At 37.6% G+C, this 23,933-nt stretch overlaps 1 protein-coding gene and 1 long non-coding RNA gene across 5 annotated transcripts in view; one reads left to right on the top strand and one right to left on the bottom strand.

The window, feature by feature from the left end:
* PTPRU (protein tyrosine phosphatase receptor type U) overlaps window positions 1-23,583 on the bottom strand; it is an 80,063-nt gene extending 56,480 nt beyond the window's left edge. For 3 of the 4 annotated variants that reach the window (XM_072419939.1, XM_072419945.1, XM_072419954.1), the window contains exon 1: window positions 23,366-23,583. In XM_072419939.1, coding sequence (XP_072276040.1) covers window positions 23,366-23,438 — 73 coding nt within the window. In that variant the 5' untranslated portion in view covers window positions 23,439-23,583. The remainder of the gene's footprint in view (window positions 1-23,365) is intronic. The other variant, XM_072419963.1, reaches the window with a different exon arrangement.
* Window positions 7,310-9,028, top strand: LOC140336826 (uncharacterized). The gene is made up of 3 exons (XR_011921945.1): window positions 7,310-7,410; window positions 7,531-7,636; window positions 7,787-9,028. It is a non-coding gene; the product is annotated as an uncharacterized lncRNA (long non-coding RNA).
* Window positions 23,584-23,933: the final 350 nt, after the last annotated feature.

The raw sequence follows: 23,933 nt of genomic DNA, 5'->3' as shown, positions 1-23,933 counted from the left end.
ATCTAATCGCCTTAATTCGCGCCCCCTATTGCTCATTATTATGAAGGCAGGAATCCGGCTGGCAGTGAGGAGGCGAGTGTACGCACACACTCGAGTCCGGACCGCGTACTTTCGCGCTTCCAGCGAGCGCGGATTTTATTGATGAATCAGGGGCATTGTGTGAATGTGAAATATATGGTGGTCTCATGCTTGTCTTAGGATTGGTGGATTTCCTTTCCCAAATTTCAGTTCTTTCCACAAATGATCTATTGGATTCACATCAGGATTTAAAGCAGGCCACTTTAGAACAGTCCAGTGCTTTTAACTGTTTCTGGGACCTCCTAGATGATGATTTTGGACATTAACCTGCAACAGAACTTTCTAACACTTGGAATTATGTTTCCTTCTAGAGTATGGATAATCTTGTGATATTATAGTATGGTTTGAAGGAACCTAGTCCAAGGAGCAGCAATTCAACCCACTAATGATGCAGTGTCCTTCATGTTTCACATAAGTGATAATGTTACTTTTTTTAAAGCATTGTTATACAACTCTAATTTTGTTTCATAAAGTTAAGGGACATTCCTTCAGAAGGACTGAGGCTTATCGATATACATTTTAGCAAAGTCCAATCATGTTCTTTTGTGGCTGTTTTGATTTAGGAAGTGGCAGACGTTGGGACATTTCTGCACCTTGTCCTTAGAGGTCAACCATGATCTGTTCTACAGTTGTGCTTGGATCTTTATCCACCATTAAAATGATCTTTCTGTTCAGTTTGGAGTCTAGTTTATGCTTGTGACCAAATAAAACGAGGTTGTGTATCATTCCTATTCCTAAAATTCTTGATAATATTGGCAATCATTGATACCAAAACAAGGTCTTGTACCCTTTAGTTTGTGAGTGAGTGATAGTTAGCATCTAGGATGTCTTCAAACTTCTAACATTAACAGTCAGCTTCAAAGATCACGAAAATCCAACAAAAGTCTTTTATTTCTAATAGATGCCTATATTAGTGTCTATCTCATTATCATTTGTTTTAATATTTACAAAAATATGTCAAATCATAAAACAAAAAGGAAAGTGTCTGCTCTATGAACTATGGGTAAAGAATGGTGAATACCATTTACTTTTGTAACTTTCAATTTATTTCACAGTAAATTACTTTGTTGGGAAGAAATGTAGAGGAACTAGTACTTTTGGATCTCTGCACTTGATGCACACCAGGTTCAGTAGGCCTGATTTATTAAAGTTCTCCAAGCCTGGACAGGATACACTTTTATCAGTGAGCCTGGGTGATCTAAAAAAACTGGAATGGACCTGGTACAAGATTAAAAAAGTGCTAGCAAATAGCAAATCCATTCCAGGTTTGCATTATCACCCAGCTTCACTGATGAAAGTGTATCTCCAGCCTTGGAGAGCTTTGATAAATCAACCCCTTTAGGTGTATTGTATGTACTATTCTATTCCAGGTTTGCTGGATCACCAAGGTTCACCAAAGAAAGTATATCCTCTCCAGCCTTGAGAAGCATTAAAAAATCAGGCACATTGTGTGAATGTGAAATATATGGTGGTCTCATGCTTGCAAGGTTGTCTGAACATATTTCAGTTATGTCTCATAATCCTTATACGTACTCGTATATCTGTGTTTGGTAATGACTGTAATTTATAACCATCAGACTGTAAACTTCTGAGGAAGACAACATGATTGAGTGAGTGGCACTGTGTACTTCTGTAAATTACTGATAGTGAAAGCACAAAATATTAAAAAGTATACTTAATAACTAAAATACATAGTTTTCAACATTTTTAAAGAATATTACGGGGCAGTACTTTTGTTCACAATGACATGATTCAAAAGCATGCAATAAAAGAGTGCATTTTATGCCTACTAAACTACGGCAAAATATTGTGGTTGCTTTAAATAGCAGCATTTAATAAATGTAACCTTCAAAAGGCACAAAGTATACTAATAGAGACTAAACATACAGCTGAAAACATTTTAAGGAACCAAAGCCTCCGGGAATAAATCTTCCTAACAAGGGACTCTCCTTGAAAATCAGAGATACTAAGAATCCACGCTCACAGCACATGTCTGATTACTCTATGTTGATGTTTTTGCCAAGATTGCATGAAAGGGTCCTATACTACACTAAGAGTTACCAGAAATTTAAACTTTATAAAATAATGGACTGACAGAAATAAAGATGCTGCCATTCCGGATTTCAGTTGCCTGGTTGTGTTTACCTTCAATACATTTTGAATTGGTGGTCATGAACATAGCATCTAAACTGTAATGCAAGCACCATCAAATGCTTAAACATACATTAATCAATTGTTTTCAATGACTGACCTCAGTAACTCTAAATCTAGGGTATTCTGAAATGCTAATCCTAACCTTACACTGAAGTTATGACTCTTAATTTTTTTTAGGTAGTAATTGGCACCAGTATCTATTGGGAAGTTGCAGGACGTAAACATGGAACTAATCTAAGTTTTCTCCATAAAATACAAGATCCGCATACCTGATTTAAAGAATTCAGCTCTTCTGGGGTGGTGAAGTTACTAGAGAAAGGTATGAGCAGTATCTGAGGGAGCCTACATTTTGGAAAATATTTATTACAGCTGCAGGAAATTATTACTTATATAAAACTATATATTTTGATATAATATATATATATATATATATATATATACACACATATATAAATATTATTATATATTCCAAAAAAATAAAATATACACACAGTACAGTTACTGTATAAAAATGGGTTTCCGAGCTAAAGTGAAGGATGAAAGGAATTTTTTTTTTAACTTGATTGAAATAAGAAAGGAGAAAAAACGTTTCAATTTGAAAAAGCTAAATCAAAGCTTACTTATATAGCTTCTTTTATGTATGTAATGTGGTATGTACTGTATATGATTGCAAAATATTCAATTTACAAGACTCCAGGGGCGGGTCCTGGATGGCAAATATATTTCCCCCTGCTTTAGGTCATGGTCCCTCTGAAAAAGTCTTGTTTAGCGACTTAGAGTTGTTGTTTGGTTAGCTTCTTACAAGGCCCCGAGTCTGGAATAGGAGGGAAGGATCTGGCTGGACTTTCCTATCCCACAGCAGTACAGGCCAGGATTTTAGAATAGGGCAGTCAGGAGCAAGATGTGTCCCGGTCTGGGAGTAAGAAGTGAAGCTGAGAGCAGCAGTTTTTAGAGGAAAGACTCAGATACTGCAACCCCTTGCTCCTGGTGTTCGTACTTTGGCGTCAGGAATGTTGAATTGCTGACCTACGGGACGTTTGTGAAATGGACACCTTCTATTTGTCCATTGATGGAGTACTTCCAGGATCCAGAAATTTTCAGAACACAGGCATATTACCAATATGCAGGCTGCAGTGAATCAATAGGCTCCAGTTGTTTTTTGTTTTTGTGTAAGATTTGTGAATGAGTAGAAGACAGGGATGGGAAAGAGGTTCAATACTATATAAAATGTCCTAAACAAACAATAGTTTCCAGGGAAAAAGGTAACTTTCTAAACAACAATTTTCAATAAATAATATAATCGAGAAAATGCAATATATGGCACCAACCTTATCACTAAATAGGATATTTCACAAGGGCTATGTCTCCTATACAGTTACATTAGTTATACAAAAGGTTAAAAACTACAATAAACTACTAAAATTTAAAACTTCATATGACTTGTCCAACATTTAAAACAGCTGCTCAGTCCCCTCTTCTCATAAAAGATGAAACAGATATAAGTGTATAGCCAATTTCATACAAAGTATAAATCCCCTGTTTTTTGTCTAAGATCCTACTTGTAGATTACCGTGCTATAAGCAAGTGCTGCATGAGAAAATCTAAAAGGCTAGAATGTCAGGAAACAGTCAAAATGAAGCCAAATTCCAAGTCATAAATAGGGCCCAACCCTATTTCCTTTATATGAATTTGCTCCATTCTATCCCTCTTCTACCAAGCCCCTTCCTTTCACCAAACCCTGCAAACAGTGATGCTGGCAACCTGACAGCTTAGAATTGTTACTTTGAAATAATATCATTACAACAAATTTTCCAGACCTCCCACAAAGTCGTTTATATGACATTTGATACTGGAACAGAAATACTTAATACTTCAACCATAAATGTGAAGTTTATTTTATATGACAGAACAATTAAAGGATTTGGAATGGAATCAAATTGATATTATGCTTTTATGGTATTATTCAAAGAAAATATGGGGCTTTTTGTTTAATCCGCTGATTTTTCGAGATATGGAAAAAAAATGTGTATTTTGAAAAGTACTTTTAAATTTCAACATTATTAATACAAACCACAGATCAGATGACAATAGAGAACAATCTTGGCACCTTTCACTGACGTAACTGCATCAGAGAAGGAGGGGTTACATTCTTGTGGTTTCGATTTTCTAAGGAAGGAGTGAAACTAATGGCATGAATATAAAAAGAAAACTATAGCTTTCAAAACTAAACTCCAGGAAATGAAAAATACAAAATGTTTACTCCCCCCTAAAAAAGAATGCAAAGTTTGCAATCTTTTTGTTGTTCATTCATTCTTAGGATCAGTGTTCTGGGCTGATGCCAGCAAAACGGTAATATGGTAAGAAAAAGAAATGTCCATTACTGCAGAGAAAATGATGGATTAACAAAGCTTTGAGGCCAGGTGGGTACCAGACCATGAACATTGTAAAATCAAGCTCCCAAGTCATGACCTGCCTATTGTTTGTTAACCCAGCCAGCCGTTGGTTGAGCTCACAGAACTGCTGGTCTAAGCACTGCCTAGTGCCCTGTGCCTCTACCGAGAAAAAGCACAGAGACCTCCCTGGGACAGCTAGCTATCCATAGGGACGTTTTCTCTTTCAGGGTCTGGGGGACTTTTTGGGATGGATTGGGCACTTAAAGTACAGTTCACTTTTATTGCAACTAATTTTATTAATCCCTGATAAAGTAAACATGTACTAAGAGAAATATGGGAACTGAAACTGCTGGCCTCCTAAGAGTGCTTGTTGGCTTGTTCATATGGTAATGCTTTAGCTATACGTTCGGAGTCACTGACCTAAAATAAGTATAGAGCTAAAATAACTGTCTTGAGTACAACTACACAGCATAATAAAGTCAAAAAGCAGATACAGTCAGCTCTCTTTAAATTTTAGAAGATGGCCAGCAATCCATATATTTGCTGAGTCTGCAAATACAAACAAGTAGACATAAATGTTTCATATATGTGTTTTGTGAAGAGTTAGTTATTACATATATAACATATTTCCATACTTTCTTATTATAATTGCAAGTTTATTCCACTGAAACTGAAACATGGTTTAAAGAAAACAGATTCCTGCAGTGTATTAAGTCTTCATCAATGCTTCTGGCAACCACAGCCCATGGGATACTTTGCCTAGGCTAAAGTTAATAGCATTTTGCATGCATAGAAAGAAAGGGGTTTATTTTGCCCAAAACAATAGTGTTATATTACCGATGTCATTTACCCACTTGATTTATATGAAACATAAATTTTATTGATAGAGGCACCTTATTAAACTGTACAATGTGAGAAGAATCCGGATGTTTACTGTCAAATAGACTTATTTTTTGTGATACAAGCCTAAACGTAATAATATGCATCTCCAGCCCCACAGTTGTTGTCAAAAGAATAAAAAAAAAGTAAATTATCTCAAACGCGAATCTTGTAGCAGTCCGGGTCTAGTGCTAAAAAATTTGGTCCACAAACGGGATACCTTGCCACATGCAAATATGTTTTGCCACTGTATCTAAGTAGGTAGTCACATTATATGTGAAATCTACACTAAAAAGTTTTTTTTTTTGTTTTAACGTAAATCCCAATTCCACCACTATACATACAGTGCATAGTTATTTACTATCAATATTTTAGCTATATAAGTGAATGGTGGTTTGTTTGCTGAGTTTTATTTTAACATGCTACAATGGGGATATAATGTGACACATTCAGATACTGTTCTATGATTAAGAATATCTTGCCTCTCTGTCAACACTCCGTGGGCTGATAGAGAGGATGTTCTGCTTAGTATTAATGAAATAAGAGAGGAGATGTAATCTGGTAGTTTTTTTTTTTTTACTGTAATTTCATTTTTAACATCAAGGCTACGCTCCATTTTGTATAATCATATAGGATTTGGTTTATTGTATACGTACAAACATGAAATGAGGGATAATACTAATCAAATCAGGTTGCATAGCTGAAGAAGAAACTTTCTATAGTGACAAGTGATCAGTCTTTAGGCATTCCTGTTTGAAACTGTCAGTATTTAATTGGCAAACTCTGTAACTCATGTATAGAGAATTGTCAGGCAGCTACTTTTAGGTCTTCCAAAGCTTAAAGGGCAAACCCCAAGCTCAGACTGAGACCAAAAAATATTCAGTTGTGCCACTGGACCTACAAGGTATGCATGAGATCAATATGTAGCTTTGTATAACCAGATAATCTGGGTTTACTAAAATTATTATTATTAAACTGGATTTATATAGCACCAACATATTATGCAGCGCTGTACATTAAATAGGGGTTGCAAGTGACAGACTAATACAGACAGTGATACAGGAGGAGAGGACCCTGCCCCTAAGAGCTTACAATCTAGTAAAATGCCATTTTTGTACTGGTCCATGGTCCAGAAGGTCAAGCAAGGATATATGGAACTATATTTTTATGAATATAAATGTAGGGGGTGTAAATTTTTATTTGTAAATGAAAAAGAAATCCTGTGTGAACATTTTTCACATTTGCATATTTTTGTGTTTGAATGGAAACACAACTTGATAGTGTGATCATTACTGGTAGCCGTCTGACATTTTAAAGTGTATGGCAAGGTTTACAGGCAGAACATATGGTCTATTTTATGAATACTGGGCCAAAGCTGGGCTGCTTTCATAGTATCCAAACAAACTTTATCTTTAACAATTAAACAAAGGTCATCTGTTTGGCTACTTCTTGCAACATCTTGAAAAATTGCCATACACATAAACCCATAATATAGCATTTCCCGAGCTACAACATTGACACTCAGTGTTATGCTTTCAATTTGTAGGGGCTCTATTATCTGCAATGTACTAACACTGCCAAGCCACATCTATTTTTTATATCTGTCTTGTGAGCATTCATACCAATTTATTGGCTGACACATAAAAATGCAGTGTCTGGTGATGTATGAGGGATTAACTGACCCCTGAAAACATTACTAACCTCTCCTGCTCTATTCGCCAGATATCCAGCCAGTGCTGCCTTCCGCTGCCTCAACACATTGCTTCCCTAGAGCAGAAGTCAGACAAATTTCCCAAATAAGTCAACTGGAACTTTTCTCGTCTTCACCCTTATCTTATCACTTGAGCAGAGCAGATTCAGTACAAGTCATTGCCATGGGAGGAAGAAGAATAACAGAATGGTAACAGTAGGTATCATTTTTAGATACTTGGGGAACATGTCTTTTCAAGAGAATGCAAAAGTAGAATATTTATTTCACAACTTTCTTATACATGCATTTAGAGACTAAAACTGTTTTTTCTTCAAGAATTCTTTACGTCGGGTAAAATACGGGAGCTGCCATCGCTGACTTCTAAGGGATGTCATTTCTATTCTTCTTTACTACAAAGGACCCATTTATGATGTGTGTTACGGTATGCATTTTTACATATGCTTATGTAGCTTATGTATGCTTAGGGTAGCTTTGTCTGCATTTTAAAACAGAACTTGAATAAATCACTGTTTTTGCTGCAATATTCCTTTTTAATATGTACTTGGCCACCACCATCTTTTTGTGCCCAAAGGTGTCCTAAACCGCAAACGTGGATGCCAAGACAAAATATCTACTGTGTGCATGTGTGGGTGTTATACCATTCTTACGTGCCTTACCGAAACAGCCAAAGGGTCCAGATCCAGAGGATCAGGAGAAGATAAAGGCACATCACATCACTGGAAGATGGTTTGCACGTTAGACCTATAGTAATTTTACCAGATTTTTTTTAAGCTGAGAGGAAAGAAGCTGTAAGCAGGCAGGCAGTCTCTGTACTGTGACCCAACTTTTCAGTAACCACCGAAAAACTGAAAAGTGATGGGTAGTGTGTCTGGCTAAAAGGGTCTGGGGAGAACACTGACCTACTATATTGTGTTAATAATCTCTGTATATTTGCACAGAATATTGTGCAAGAAAAATAGTTATGCTATAAATAACCAAAAATCCATATCCGAGCAAAAGGTTATCTTTAATATATGCTCAATACATGGATATGGTGATCCACCAAATGCTGATCCTTTGGATGTCACAGCAGAGACTGAGATTCATCAAACCGGGCAATAATGGGTTTGTTTTGTATCTGGTCTAGCAAGTTTCAGTCATCCAGTTTAATGCCAAGTGGTAATGTACTGTCATGGTGGTTCAGAGGTTAGCACTTCCGCCTTTGAAGCACTAGGTCACAGGTTTGATTCTCAACCAGGACACTATATGCATGGAGTCTGAGGATTCTTCCTGTGTTTGCGTGGGTTACCTCTGGGTGCTCCTGTTTCCTTCCCACATTCCAAAAACATGCAGTTAGGTTAAGTGGCTGCCCCCCAAAATTGACTTTAGACTGTATTAAAAGACATATGACTATGGTAGGGACATTAGATTGTGAGCTTTTTTGAGAGACAGCTAGTGACACTATATAAAAACTTTATAATAATAATAACATTAATGGTCTACTACAGCTGTAGCCCATCCTCTCCCAAGCTTTAAACTTTGGAGGTGAATTAACAACCTGCTATCAGCTTGGCCAAATTTGATCGTTCTTCCTTCTAAATTACCATAATGCAGCAACTTGAGTTCACCAAGAAATTGGTATTTCTCTTAAAACATACCTGAAGTACACTAAAGTGACCTTTGTAAAAGATAACATGAACATGTTTTGTGTGTGCACCTGTTAATATACCAGCTGGGTTTAGCTTGCCACTTGCTGTACAACTATGTTGCAAAGGCTGAAAATAAACTATACAGTTATGTGGTGCTACTGTTCACTGGTATGCCAGTTGTCTAAAGCTATGTATAGATGTTTAGTTATCATCACTGTAAACAATTATTAGTAACAATAGAAATAAAAGAGTGCTGTAGGGATAGTGCTGTTCATCCTATGGAGAGGCAAACTGGGAAGGTGAATGGGAAGCACCCACTATGTCCTCCCCATTTGGAAACAGCCACAGTCAATAATGTTGGACACACGATTAATGTGTAAAAGTTTATGTAAAGAAAGTTTGTGTAAAAAAAGTATTAGTACTATAAATTATTGTTTGCACTCATTAAGAACAGGATTGTCTTCTTCTGTATCATAAAAAGCTTGTGTATTATTGAAAAATCTTCATAGAAACTTACAGCAGCAGTTCAATAGGAATACATGAGTGTAAATATGTGTATGTGTGTGTGGTGAGGCCCGATGGATGTGACATCCCACAATATAGTTACAATGCAATATATACTATTCCATACATTCAAATATGGTCATACATATAGAAATAGATAACAAAGACTACATGATAACACATCTCATGAATATTTGTTCCAGCATCAAACTCCAAAATAGCATCAACTCAGTCAAGTAAGATAGATAAACAACATTTATATTCTCCCCCTCAATTAACGTTCAGTTACGTACATGACTATGATAAAATTATGGGTTTCTAACAGTTTGCAACCCCTGGCATAGTATATTTGCTCACAGAACTGCCCCTCTACCAGCAATTCTCAACCAAGGTTCTGCCAGTGGTTGCTAGGGGATCCTTAAACTTGATGGATGGTTTACCTATTGATTTTGCTGCATAGTTCTGCAAACTTAAGAGTTTGCAAAAAGTGAAAATCACAGAAAATCAGCAGTTGTTAAGCAATTATTACCCCTGAAATCAGACTGTGGTAAGTCTAATACATGTTCCATATTTCAATGTTGGTCAAACAATTAGGGTTCTTGACACTAGCTTCACAATTTTTATACTAGGTTTCATCTACATGATTATCTATTGGCTATATTTGTCAATATGCAGAAGCACCTAACAAAGTGACCTCTAATGTCCCATGTACATATTTGATGTGTGTTAAGGTAAATTTGCTTAAGTTAGCACATACCATAAAGTAGGACTTCAAAAGCACCAAAAAAGTGCATACACAATTTTTAGAAACATAATGCACCACAATGTACAGTAGTGCACTGCCATGTATCGTTTATATATTAACACATTTCTTTGTATTAAAGAAAGTAAAACATCCTAACTATACCAAAAAATAGTACTTTGTTTTTTTTAAATTAAATCACTCTTGGCTTTTTATGCTATTTCTTGAAGAAACGCTATTAGTGTGATCTGCCAAAGGTTTTGGCTGCAGTCCCTGCTAAATACAGTAGATGTATAAATGGAAAATTCAGAGGAAAAGTGAACCCTCTTATCATGGCTGCAGTAGGTGGAGATCTGGAAAGTCAAATGCAGATTTGCAGATGTTTAGCTTCTGGGTGATTCAGTCTGTCTACACTCATCATTTTAAAATAGTTAAATAGTTAATAGTTTTAAATAGTTAAAAAAAGTTTATTTAATGGAAAGAAAAAAACACAAATTGGATTTCTAAATTACCAAAGTTTAGGATACATATGATGTACATAAATATGAAGAGTTTATTGTTAGACGCACCAAAATGTACAGCCTACCAAGAAGAAAATTGAAGTGTGCTAAATATAATATAAATTAGCAAAAAGGAAATGGAAAAAACTTTGAACAACTGTTGGCACCAACACATTTCTAAAAAAAATAGTATCAAAGGGCAGTTTTTTTATAATCCAGAAAAAGAACTGTATTATATTTTATAACAGTATCCCAGGTACTTGTAGGGAGATCTCAAAGTAGCCATGCCAGGTAAAAATATTCTATACAGAAGGACCCCTAAAAAGACATGTCTCCCAACTTCCATCTAGTCTAGAACTGCCGCCCCCATTACACACTTCTGGTGTGTTGGATATCTGGGTCTGGTACCATTCTAGCAGCCTTCAACACCAACACCAATGATCTAGTAAATGACTCACAAGTGATGTAGGTGCCTCAGAATAAAAACCTTTGTGCACAGCAGCGGACACAGACGTCGAACAATCTCAGAAGTGTCAAATGCTGAATGCTATGGAGTTTTAGGAAGGCTGCAGCACTAGACCTGCAAAGCTCTTGCAGTGGTCTTTAATCTGGATTCTTTTAACCTGATAAAAGAGCTTTTAGGAAAATGAATAAAATATAGCAAGGACCATTAGGTAGACAAAACTTCTTGTGTATACCTGAAGAAAATAGAGTACCAATAAAATCAGAGATGATGTTGCAGAGGACTAGGCTCTTGACTTTGGAGAAGAAACACGAAGGATTCCTCAGACCTGCAAATACTATTTGTTTTTTTATTTTATCTTTGCTTCATTTTTCGTGCTATAAGACTGTTGTATTCCACCGAGGTTGAAAAGGCTTTTAAACAATTAATTTAAAAAGCTTTTAGAGAAGATGCTTCATTAATATCAACAAAAAAGGTAACCTCTCTACCTAATAACAATATGTAAAAACGTAAGCCACATACAATGTACAATTTGTATTCACACAATGGATTTTAAATTCAAGTATGAATAAAAACAAAAGTATATTAAAACTTGTTGGTCAACTTCAAGCTCTTCAGGATCATAGTTTTTTAGGATAAGACAGCTGGAAAGTTTCAGGTTACTTTGTACGTTACATTTTTTACTATACTTTAAACTCATTTATTTAATAATGGTTTGCCTAAAGCAATTGTGAATTGTGAAGTGAAGTATTCCACAGCAACCAACCAGAAATAATTTCTTCATGGCTTAGAAAATCTAGAATTTAATTTTTTGGATTTGCTACAGGGTTTATGATTTTCAAATTGTCCAAGAAATGGAATGGTAAGATTTGAAATGCAACTCTTACCTTAACCAAGCAGTTCATAAAGGAATAAAACTAACACATTTTCTAACTCTAACTCTAGGTGTTTCTAACTCTAGGTGTTCTCTGTATGTATTTTAATGCTTAATTTTTCTAGACTATAACTGTAAGACCATGGGGAAAATGCTAATGCTTAACCACAATACCCCAATCTATGTCTATAGTCTTCACCTATAGACAAGTCCCCACTCTCAGGAAGCTAGTTGCACCATCCCAGCACTTGGAACGAAACTGAAAACAAAAAAATAACACTTACCTTTATTCCTGCAGATCCCTCAATGGCCCTGGTCCTTCCCGGAATCCGGTCCTGCGTTGTCCGGGAATTCCTCTTCATCCTGGCACTGAGGAAGTGGCAGGCACTGCCATCTTGAGTCTTTTTGTTGTCTTCTTGGCACATCACCCAATTTCGCACTGCGCAGGTGCGACATCGGGTGAGGAGAAAGGGGAAGAAAAAAGAGAGCCGATTTCACTGCGCATGGGTGAGATCGGCATCTCTCTTAATAGACAAATTGCCTCTTCTGTGCATCTCTGAGATTAGGGCATGTGCAGAAGGAGCACCCAGAGCCTCTTGGGATGCGTAATGTAGGTATACCTGAAGGCTCTGCACTCCCATTCATTGCGCTCAAGACTGAAAGGGGAGGTGCTGCTCCCTTTTTTTTTTTTAAATGTTGAGTTTAGGTCTGCTTTAACTACACAAAGAATCACCTCTGGGGATTGGCAAATGGCCAGTAAGCCAGCTTGGCAAAAAGGTCTTCAGTGATGGTAAAGGCTATAGCAGAGATCCAAATCATTAGGAAAGGGAAGGTCAGAGAACAGAACTGAGGTCATACACAGAAAAACGATGGGCCAAGTAAGGTACCGAGGATAGAAAAATCTCAAGGATAGAATACAAGCACTACTTCACTGTATCATATCACATATTTATCAAATATTCACCACATATCACGGACTGAGTTTATAGGGGCTATACACAACTACTCTGCAACGGGAGGTACCAAAAAGAAGGGTGGCTGATGTGGGGTGCCAGGTGTTACCATAAGAATGTACAGACAGGCAAGTATTGACAATAATAAAAAATTTTAAAAAAAATAGTCCCCCAAAAAGTAAGTCCCCCTCCAGAGTACATTTTTTCTGCCAGTTTTCTTTCCAGACTCTCATAGACCTACTTCTGCTTGTGACTGGACACTTAATGAGAAGCAGCACAGTAATGTGCTAATCTCTCTTTTAAATGTTCGTCAACCTATTACTATTCTAATGGTCAGCATATGAACTGACCATTGTCTTTCTGTGCTACTTCTTCCTCTACCACTCTGAGCTCTGCTCTACTTGCATTTCAAAAATGACATTTGATTAGGCATTAATGAATACATAACTGAAATATTTTTTTCTGTTATATCTGCCTTCATCTGTGACTGATTTGAATAAACAAATCAGATTAGTTGATGTAGGTTACTGCATTCTCAACACCAAGTTGCTTTTTGTACTGCATTATATATTAAGCCTGCATGAGATTGATTTATGGAAACGGGAGCAAACAATACTATCACAATTTTTTAAACATGCCCTGAGAAAATGAAACATGGAATCTATTGGCCATTCTGCTTTCCTTTGCTCCAGTTTTCATAAATCAATTCCACTGTATGTAAGGGTTAGCTGTATCTTCAACTCAGGCAGGCAAGTTGGTACCAGTGGGAGGTTTTTTAAGTGTTACAGACTGGAGATGGATACAGAAGATTACTTTTTTCTTCCAAACACTCCATCTGAAAGCAGAAACAGGGAAAGCACTAATTATAAAACATATTTATGATTGTGTTTGTCTGGTGTTTCCTCTGCTATTGCTTTTAAGCTATTAACATAAAAGACCACCTTAATGTAAATCATGCTATCAGTAGGTGCTCACATCTTCAAAACTGTGTTTCTGTGTACATGTTGTAATTAGTTACAAGAATATACAACCCATGTTTCAATTTTCAACATATTTGAATGAAGATGTCTGTTTAAACAGTGCTTCCAGAAGTGATACACTTAAAGCAGAGCACAAGAAATATTTGCCTACCAATAAATATGTCATTGTAATAGTGCACTGTGAAAAACAAAGTACAGTAAGTTAACATAAATTATTTTTAGTATGCATTTTGAATGTATTAGTGAAATTTTCAAACACTCCACCATGCAAAATCTTGTCATTATGTTTGTGGGTTTCCTTCCATGAACTGCTCATTTAAATCTCTCAAAGCATTTCAATGGGATTCAAATCAGGGCTCTACCTTACATTCTCATCAACCACGCTTTAATCACTGCACAATTCAAAGCCGATATGATGACAGCAGGCTTTCTAGAACCAACAGCAGCAAAGCAACCTAAACCATAACATATCAACCGCCATGCTACAAAGCTTTTATTTTATTCTCCTCTTAAAATGAAATCTTCAATTTATCTGATTGATATCTTCATGTTGCACAAACTAATAGTGATGAGCTCCGCCCCAATGCCTGATCAGCCTATACCAGCAATGCAACCTTTCCCAGTCACACTGTCCCATTCTCTAACAATATCAGTACATCACATTCATATGATGACAGAAAGAAGATTGAGATGAGATGACATGGGTTATTGCTAGGCAGGTAGGGGAGGGGGTTGCTGAGATTTATTGTTAGACTAGGAGTTGTTAATGGGCAGGGGATTATTGAAGGGCTGGTGGTTGTTGCTGGACAGAGAGCTATTCCAGGCCCAGAGATTTTTTACTGGGCTGGGGGTTTTTTAAATAACTGAGAATTATTGCTGGGTTGCGCTTATTGCTGGGTAAACTTTTTAACTGTAAAGCCAGGTAGATTGCTTTTTATGGTTCTTAATGTTTATATATTTCTTATAATCTTTAACTATTGATTATCTTAATTATTATTATTATTATTATTATTATTATTATTATTATTAATAAACAGGATTTATATAGCGTAACCTACAAGTTCTTTTTATAAATTGGGGAAAATCAAAGCACCTATATGAAACTCAGGCAATCACATGCAGGTTATACAAACTCCACCTAGAAAGAGTCTCAGGAAGGTTTCAAACTCAGGAACCAAAATTTAAAGACCACTAACCATCTAGCTATAATTACTAATTCTTTCGTAGACTTTACATACTTGATCCTATTTTTCTTTTCTACATTCTCCACCCATGAAAACAAAAAGGTGTAACCACTGCAGGTTAGTCCACGCCTGCCTACACAAACTTGTAATCAGTACCAGATGTTCCTCTTGCTTGGCACCAACAATTACCAATTTCTATGCCTGAAGACAACATGGACCCACATCAACGTAAGCAGCTTGTTAAACGGCAATAAACAGGATTCAACAGGTAGAAAAATCTCGGATGCATTTTCCAGTAAAATGTGCTTAATTGTAATGCCATGGAATGGCACTGCAAATGAGGATTTAATTGAAGGTAAATCTAGGGAAAACATTAAGAAAAAACTCCTGTATCTGCCTGATATAATATTAAATTTATATATATTTAAGATATATTCTATATATAAGACTTCCCAGAGTTAGGAACTCTATGCTTTCAGAAAAATTTTATTTTTTTAATAAAGGACAGTCAGAGTACACTCCAGTGGGCACCATTTCTGCAGCAGATTCTTTAAAGGTTTACGTTTTCACATACCTGATATAGATTTTTTACATGAATTCACATTGCAGCAAAAATTTGGCAATGCTGCGCAGTAAAATACAAGTGGCGTGTGAGCTACTGTACAAGTGCATAGGGATGTCATTCAATATACTCATCAACCTGAATGGACCCTGATAACTTAAACTTCAACTGTCATTATCCTCTGTGCAATCGATTCATTTTACTTTTTGACAAATAATGCATTATTGAAATATACACTGCGCATTGTAAAGCATTTGAAACTGGAACATACAAGACAACCATCTCCCCAGTGTACTGATCTCACTGATTTACAAAAGCTTATTAGCCCATACCACACTAATCGTATTTGTTTTTTTTTACATATTTCTAATGAGACAACGTAACTGTCTTGCCCTTCCCTCTTAACCTACAGCGCAGACACTGCCCCAGTTCTCACAATAGGGGGGATTTTACTGGGATGCTGTCTGTGGGATTAGCAGATTCCCTGTTGTTTCCCAAAGCTTCTGATCTATCTAGCTGTAGAGTCAGCGGGATCACTGATAGACGAGAACATTAACCCTTCCAGTTCCTCTACCTAAAGTATGCTCATTTTTTCCTATGCATTCTTTCTTATGTTGACTAAGAATTTACTGGCTCACAGTGTAGCTTATCTTACATCTAACCCCAAAGTCCTTAAGGAGCCAGTGATATGGTAAAGCCTAAATAATCAATTAAGAAAGGCAGAGAAATCGTATTCTAGGAAAATCATGTACGGTTTATCTACTGTTCTCCTTTTTTCTTTCTGCTACATTTTCAAGCTGAAAATCTTTTTCTAATCATACCACTGCTCTTGGCTCCACAGCTCCTAGAACCTTTAAACCTCAGTTTAACTTAAACCCACAGTTTCCATTTTGGCAGCTATAAAACAAAAATCCCCATCTCCCAAAATGTTTGTTAGTGTTGTAAAATACATTAAGGTATCTCCTATGACCAGAGTTATCTCCCGAATAAAGATGCATGTGTTCTTCTTTTATTTGCCTGTACTGTACAAAGTACATGAGAGATTAGATCTGATTGGTTGTCTAGACCAGCCTTTTTCAACCTTTCACAAGTGGCGGAATCTTTGAAACAACTTTCTCAAGGAACCCCTGCCAATATTTATAATTTGCACAGTTCATAATACAGTAGCCTGGTAGGCAGTTGGTCAAATGCCTCTTGCATTGTTTGCCAGAGGAAGAATGCTACCCTTACAGGTAGCCAAAAAGATCATTAGTGCCAGTACTAACTGACATGAGAGAAAGGAAGTGTTCATTGCTCAAAGAACCCCTTGCAACCTCCGGAGGATCCCTACTTGAGAAACAATGACCTAGACAACTAGAACCTCGCTTTTTTGCACTTTTATTTGTAAGGTAAAGAATCTTTTTTAAGTAAGACAGCAAAAGAAAGCTGGCAATACACTGCAGGTATCCTCCATACCTCCATGGTTAAAAAAAGAAAAAATATCTCTAGCCCACACAAATAAATCTATAAAGTAATACTGTTAATCAACAAGTCCCGTAAGGAAATCTCACACACAGATACCCTACCCAAAATATGATTCACGCTTACTGTATCCTACATCTACAACTAGCTTGTTTTTTCCTGGAACTCTACCCAGCTGTCCTCACTCCAGACATATTGTTCCTCTATTAAACCTTAAGCCTTGGTGGTCTCATTTTCCCCCACAGACTGCACTTCTGATTCCCTCTGTGCAAACTGTAACCTTCTTTTGTCTGCCTCTCCAAGCCAGTTTAAACAAGTTGTAGGATGCAAATGAGTGTTATTAACAGGGTTTTCACAATGGAGAGCCTAGTACAGCGGACGGGTGGAATTCCCTGTAATCTCCCACAGTAATCTCAGGATAATTAAAGTCATATGTACCCCTCAGAATAGTTGGCTTTAAACAGATTAGATGCGCTGCCAGGATCCATGGTGATGGTCTATAAGGTGATTTCAATTGCTAATTCAGTAACGTCAAATATATAAAAACTACAAATAACAAATGAAGTATGCATAAGTCAAAACTATGAAACCACTTGACTATTGTTGTGAAAGTTTCCTTGTGTGACCAAAACAGCTGTGGGCTGTTAAAACATAGGATCCCCAAGACCTCTGAAGGTGTCCTGTGTTTTCTTGAGGCAAAACATTAGCAAACCCTTTAATTTACACTTCTCCAGCCTGTCATTTAGTGCATCCTTCTACTATCTCTTTCCCAGGAAAATAACACACATAGCTGGCTATCCACATGATCTAAGAAAATGTGATTGTTTAAGCTACCTTTTTCCCATTGCTCCACTTCCAATGGTAACATGTCCATGGTCATCATGGGTACTGGCTTATCTGAGACTACACAGAAGTTGCAATGGACCATGTATTCTTGACACTTTTCCCTCATCACCAGCATTAATTTGCAGCAATTTGTGTTATAGTAGCCCTTCTGTTGGACCAGATGAGTTAGTTGAGCCCCTTCCTCAGGCACATCAATGAATTTTAGGTGCCATGACCTTATTTACTGGCTGTCGTTCCTTGAGCCACTTTGTCTGAGTACTAACCACTGAAAAATGGAAACTTGCCGTTTGGGAGGTGTTTGTGACCCAATCATCCAAATGTCACATATTGCCCATTGACAAAGTTGCTCAGATCCATGTGCTGGCACAGATGAAAGATGCTCTGTGTTTTGGTGCAAGATATTTGAAAAAAATAGGGGAGTTTGCAATATTTCATATAACATGGAAGGTCAAAGTGGTGACCCATTACAATGGCCTCCACAACCCAATTTGGTTCCCAACCCATAGTTTAAAAATGCTGGCCTATGGTACTGTAGCCAGTCTCTATTAATATGGTCACAAAAGAAAAACTGACCCCAGGTGAAACAGAAAAATGTTAATGGAGGAGAAACAACCGAAAACAACTTTCACAATAACAAGTCAGCAATGGAAGTCTTCATCTTTTCCATAGGAACAGTCCTCATGCAATGTTTTAGTTCCATGCAGAATTTTATTGTAAAAGACACTGCTATTTCATTACTTTTTTTTAGTGTTCAGGCCTGCTAACGTGCACTGCCTACTCTGCCTAATGCTAAATCCAGAACATATCAGTACTTGAAGGGCAGCCCTATCAGACACAGCAACAGGGCAGATTCACAGCAAGTTCTGTTAGGTTCAGCTTTGGAATGTCATGAAACACAGCCTGGGAAGACTTCCCCTGGCTAGGAGACAGGTGTTGCAGCATAATTTTTGTGGTGAATAGAAGAAATCGGAAGCTTTAGGCTTGGGGGGGGGGAGGAGAACATTTGACCAAAACACACAAAAATGAGAGATGCACTGTTTACCAACATTTTAATTCAGGTAGACTAATCAAAACATGTCTACAACCTGTACATTTCAATTATTTTATAAAATAACTATGTTGTAGTTTACCTGCATTCAATTTCCTGTAAAAAAAGAAATTTCTACTACCTGAGCACTTCCTCACAAAAGACTAGGTATCTTTGAACTACCAGACATCACTAAATGCCAACACGTAAAAAGAAATGCTTGTCCCTGCTTCCTTCTATTGTCAATGTTGGCATAGGGGAAGAGAGGAAAATGCCTAAAAAATTCAGCTTGGACAATTGTCTTTCTATCCAGTTCAGAATTAAATAATTAAGGTAAGTATGGAAGCAGCAGAACTTGCCCTTTGAATGGTTTCTTTATCTGTAACATGTTTAATCTGGTAAATGCCCAGTATTACAAAACAAGAGATAAGTCTCTCCACTAGGATAGTGTTCCCACTGGAGGTAAGCTGATTTGTACATAAGCAATAGTCATTTTACTGTAATAAATCAACTGTGAGTTTATACGCATAAGGTGTAAAAAAAAACGTTTTTTAAAGGTTTATACATTTCTAATATTATTAAATGAAGTCAAGGAGAACCAAAATGCAGAATGATCAGGCAGCAGGTAATCAGGCACTAGCCCACTGCCCTCCTACTCATATTCAGTTGGCTGATCTTTACATTAATCACTTTTCTGTATTGAAATGTCTTTATGCAGCTCTCTGTGCCTTCCATATGGGTCAGTTACACCGTATTCCTTTTAGAGCAAGCACCAGTAACAGGATATGCCAAGTGTCTAATGATAAATACTCATTTAAAAAAATCCAGACACATTTCAAAATGACCTGAAAGCATTTTTTATGTTGCATGGCCCCTTTAAATAGGCACGTAAAGCATTCTCTGGCTAACCATATCAGAACTTGCCGGAACAGATCCCCATCAATGAAATGTATTGTATTATTCACCAATGTAATTCAACTGTTCAGCATAACACATGATGTATTCTATTGCCATACAGTGAGGCTACATACAGGTCACTGCAATAAAACATTATTGATAATGTACCATTAACTTCTCTAACAATGAGAACAGGAGAGTCCATTCTATCCGTAATGCATGATGGCTTTTCATTGAGGTTCGGTTAACTATACAGATGGACGCAGGCAATTCTTAAAGATCAGTGATCAGTATTACCATCCACAAGTCTTCAGTACTGCGCTGGTACGATCACCAGCTTGGACACAAAATATAGGTAATACAAAAACTCATAGTCAATCCTATACACAACAAAAAACAATTTACACATTGCAATCTTTAGGTCACAGACCTTCCAGAACAGACATAATGAGAACACTGATGAGAGGAGATCAGGCAGTCATAAAGACCTTCCACTAAAGAAAGGACTTTGATCTCTTTAGAAAGGAAGGTTAATCACCAGAAATAATGAGTCTGGGGTGCTATGACCATAAAGTAAAATTTAACCCCTTCATTCCAGATCAAATAAACTCCATCTATAAAAGTGCATTTTACTTGATGTTTATCATGACCATACAGGTGTTAAAGGTACAAAAAATTCAAAATATTTATGTAATTAAACCAGAAGACGTATATTGCCATTACCATTACAAATCATGTGATTCCTCCTAATTTCTGTAAATTAAATGAGAATATCACTCCTAGTCGCCATAGAAATGACCCTAAAATTTTGCCTACCTGTCTATATACCAGTTTTAATATATCTTATATAGATATATCATATATCTTTCTCTATAACGAATCTTTATATTTCCTTTTATCCCTCCACATCCTAATAGCTCCTCCCCTATCTTCATCTAATTAATCCCAAAAACTCATCATCCTTCTATATTACTGATCTCTATAATTCCTCCCATCTTCCCATATAACTGATCTGCAAAACACCTTCAACCTCTTCAAATAACAGATCCCTACACCTCCCTTCATCTTTTTATGTGACCAGTCCCTAGAGCTCATCCTATCCTAAATCTTCATATACCTGATCCCTATAGGATTTCATGCCCCTCCATATAACTCATCTATAAAATTTCTATCTCCATATAATGTGGTTTACAACAGCTCCTCCAATCTGTGCATGTAACTAATTATTAGAATATCTCATTCTATCCCTCCATAGAAATGATCCCTATAACTTTTTCTATACCTGCATATGGCTATTTCGTGTAAAACTCATTCACCTCTTATTATAAGAGATGCTTCCAGTCCATATCTCCGTATATAGCCGGTCCCTATACTGTCCCCTACCTCTAGCATTAGTGCTGTCTTTCCATAAAGCTTTTTCCTTAATCCACCTATCTCTCGCTTTATTAATGATCCCTAAAACGTCTCATGGAGCCATTCCATTCTGAAACATAACACGTCCCTTGTAATATAATTACTGCCCTATATGCTTTCCCTTCATCTCTGCTCCTATAATTCCTCTCTTCTCTATATACAATTGTTTCCTATACCCCCATCTATCTATATATCTGATGCCTGTAAATCTCTCCTTATAATTCCTCTTGCTACCATTGCATACAACAGCTTCCTAAACTCTCATCTCTCTAAATAACTGTTCCCTGTAATATTCTTATTTTCTTCCCATAAAGCTGATTTTATTTCTGATCCCTATAACTCCTTATAAATCCCCATATACCATAACCGTTTCCTATACCTACTTGTGCCCATATTTCGGTCCCCTCCAACTCCTACCCGCTTTCTAGAAGTGATCCCTTTAATTGTGCCCACTCTGTAGACTTGTCTTGCTTGAAAATCTCCTTTATCTGTCTCCACAGATCTCTGTTTTAGTGTTTATTCCTGTGTCAGCAAGTCTAAGTAATATCAATTATTAATAAGTCAGCAGCTAATTAATGAATTCAAACTCCTTTTAAAACACTACACAAGGCTTTAACCGTGCACGCTCATTAACTCAAACTTTACAGGTCTCCTGGAAAAGACTCTTGCAGCACTCATACCCCCTCCCGCACCCACTTACAAAAAGACAGAAAACATCAAAGAGAGGTATTTTAAACCGTAAATAGCGAGGAGGAAAGAAATTATGGAAATAAAGGTGTGGAGGAGGGGAAGGTGTTTTGGAAAGCAAAAAAATGTGAGGAAGAGAATGAGACAAGAGAAGTGAAAGGGATCATGGGAAGTTGTTGGCTGCAACATAGGTGGTGAAAGAGAAATTTGATGTGGGGAGGTAAGGGGCAGAGACAGACCAAGGACTGTTGGACGTGTTTACAACTTCTACTAGTAACAGGAAAATAGAATTACAAAAACAATGAGCTTGGGTTGTTGTCATAACAGAAATAGACTAACTACATGTTGGAATGTATTTACTAACATTGTAAAGTAATATTATTCATCAATCACAGGTGAGCTTTCCAAACTCAGCAGAATGGTCAAGAATTGATTCAGGTTGCTATGGGTTACTGCGCTTTCACTAAGCATTTTGATCTTTGCACCCCATAAGGTGATCAGTGATTGGCTACCAGAATCCACCATATGTTAATAATAATATGAGCTGGGATATAATAAGTCAGCGTGATCCCAAACTACAAAGAAGGGGATCAGGAAGAGTTCTGGATAATAAGAGGTGCCTGTGAACTAGAGTGCCATGCAATGCCTGATTGAAAAGCTGAAGGCTGGCATTGGATGGGCATTAAATCATCACATGAGGCATGCCATAAGCAAACCTGCAGGGAAGTAATAGGAAGTGCTGTGCAAAAAATGGAGGCACAGGTGAGAAATCTGGAGCACATCAAGAGCCAGAATCCAAATGCTGACAATGAATTGCAGACTAGACTGTGAAAACCTGAAAAGGACAAGGGGGGGTGGAGGCAAAGGATGTGCATGGGTGCCACTGTGTCTGCTTTGGTGCCCAGCAATGGCAATCATTAAGTCACCCTATCCCTAATTTAAAAAACAATGCCACCCACTGATCATTTCTAGCCAGGGGCAATGGGTGTGTGACCAGGGGCCCCTAATTCTATTTCCTTCCAGACAAAAGGATGAGAAGATAAAAGGTAAGGTGACAGGAGGGCTCAGTCAATGGGAGAACACAACAAGGCAGAGGGTGACAAGTGGGGGGTGTGTGATGGAGCACAGACAACACAAAGCATGGAGGAAGCAAAGGACAGAGATGACACAAGTGCAATGTTAGAATAGAAATGAGTGACTTAGAGACTCTAAAGAAGAGACAAGCACAAATAGAGTGCAGGGGAGCAATGCATGTGTATGGAGGCACAGGGGGCATGTGATCCAGGTCATCAGGAAACTACAAAAAGAAGGAAAAGTGAAGAAAGAGCAAGTAGCCAACAAGTGGGGAGAGGAGGAGTACTAAGTGATATACAGAAGGAGGGAGTGTGAGAGAAAGAAAGGGGAGGAACAACAGCATCCACTCACTGACCTGAGGGAGTCTCAGTCTCCAGGGGGAAACACAGGGGGGCGATCAAGAGCAGCTGTAGCAATTGGGGGTACATTGTGTCCGTGTAGTATTCCTTAGATCAGTGAGGTCTCCTTCCCAGACGTGTACATTTGTCCCCTGTATCACGACATACTTGTCTCCCCCCTTCCCATTCCAGCCTGCTCCAGCACGGGAAAGTTGCAGAGTGCAGGAGAGTGTCAGACTAGCTCAGTGTACCGAGGCTGACGTCATGGGCTCCCAGTTACAGCGGCGCCAGCGCCACCTGCCGGACACATAGGGCAGCACGGAACGACACTGACATCTGCTGGGCTATGCATCAGCAGTTCTGTGATGGACTACGGATTGTTCTTTCAACACTAAACAACCTGCAGCTCTCCAGCGCCAGCTGCTGTGGGACCACAGGGCTCAGCATGTATCCAAACCCCCCACTGAGATGTAGGGTTCCTTTATCTCTGATAAGTGCCTTCTCATGCAGCAGATGCCACTATTACAAGTGGTGCCTGCCTCTTTGTTATTGTCTCCTGGTCAACACTCATTGCCAAAATACAAT

Source organism: Pyxicephalus adspersus, chromosome 1 (assembly GCF_032062135.1).
Source record: "Pyxicephalus adspersus chromosome 1, UCB_Pads_2.0, whole genome shotgun sequence".
NCBI lineage: Eukaryota > Metazoa > Chordata > Amphibia > Anura > Pyxicephalidae > Pyxicephalus > Pyxicephalus adspersus.
This window is presented reverse-complemented; position numbering and strand designations above follow the sequence as displayed.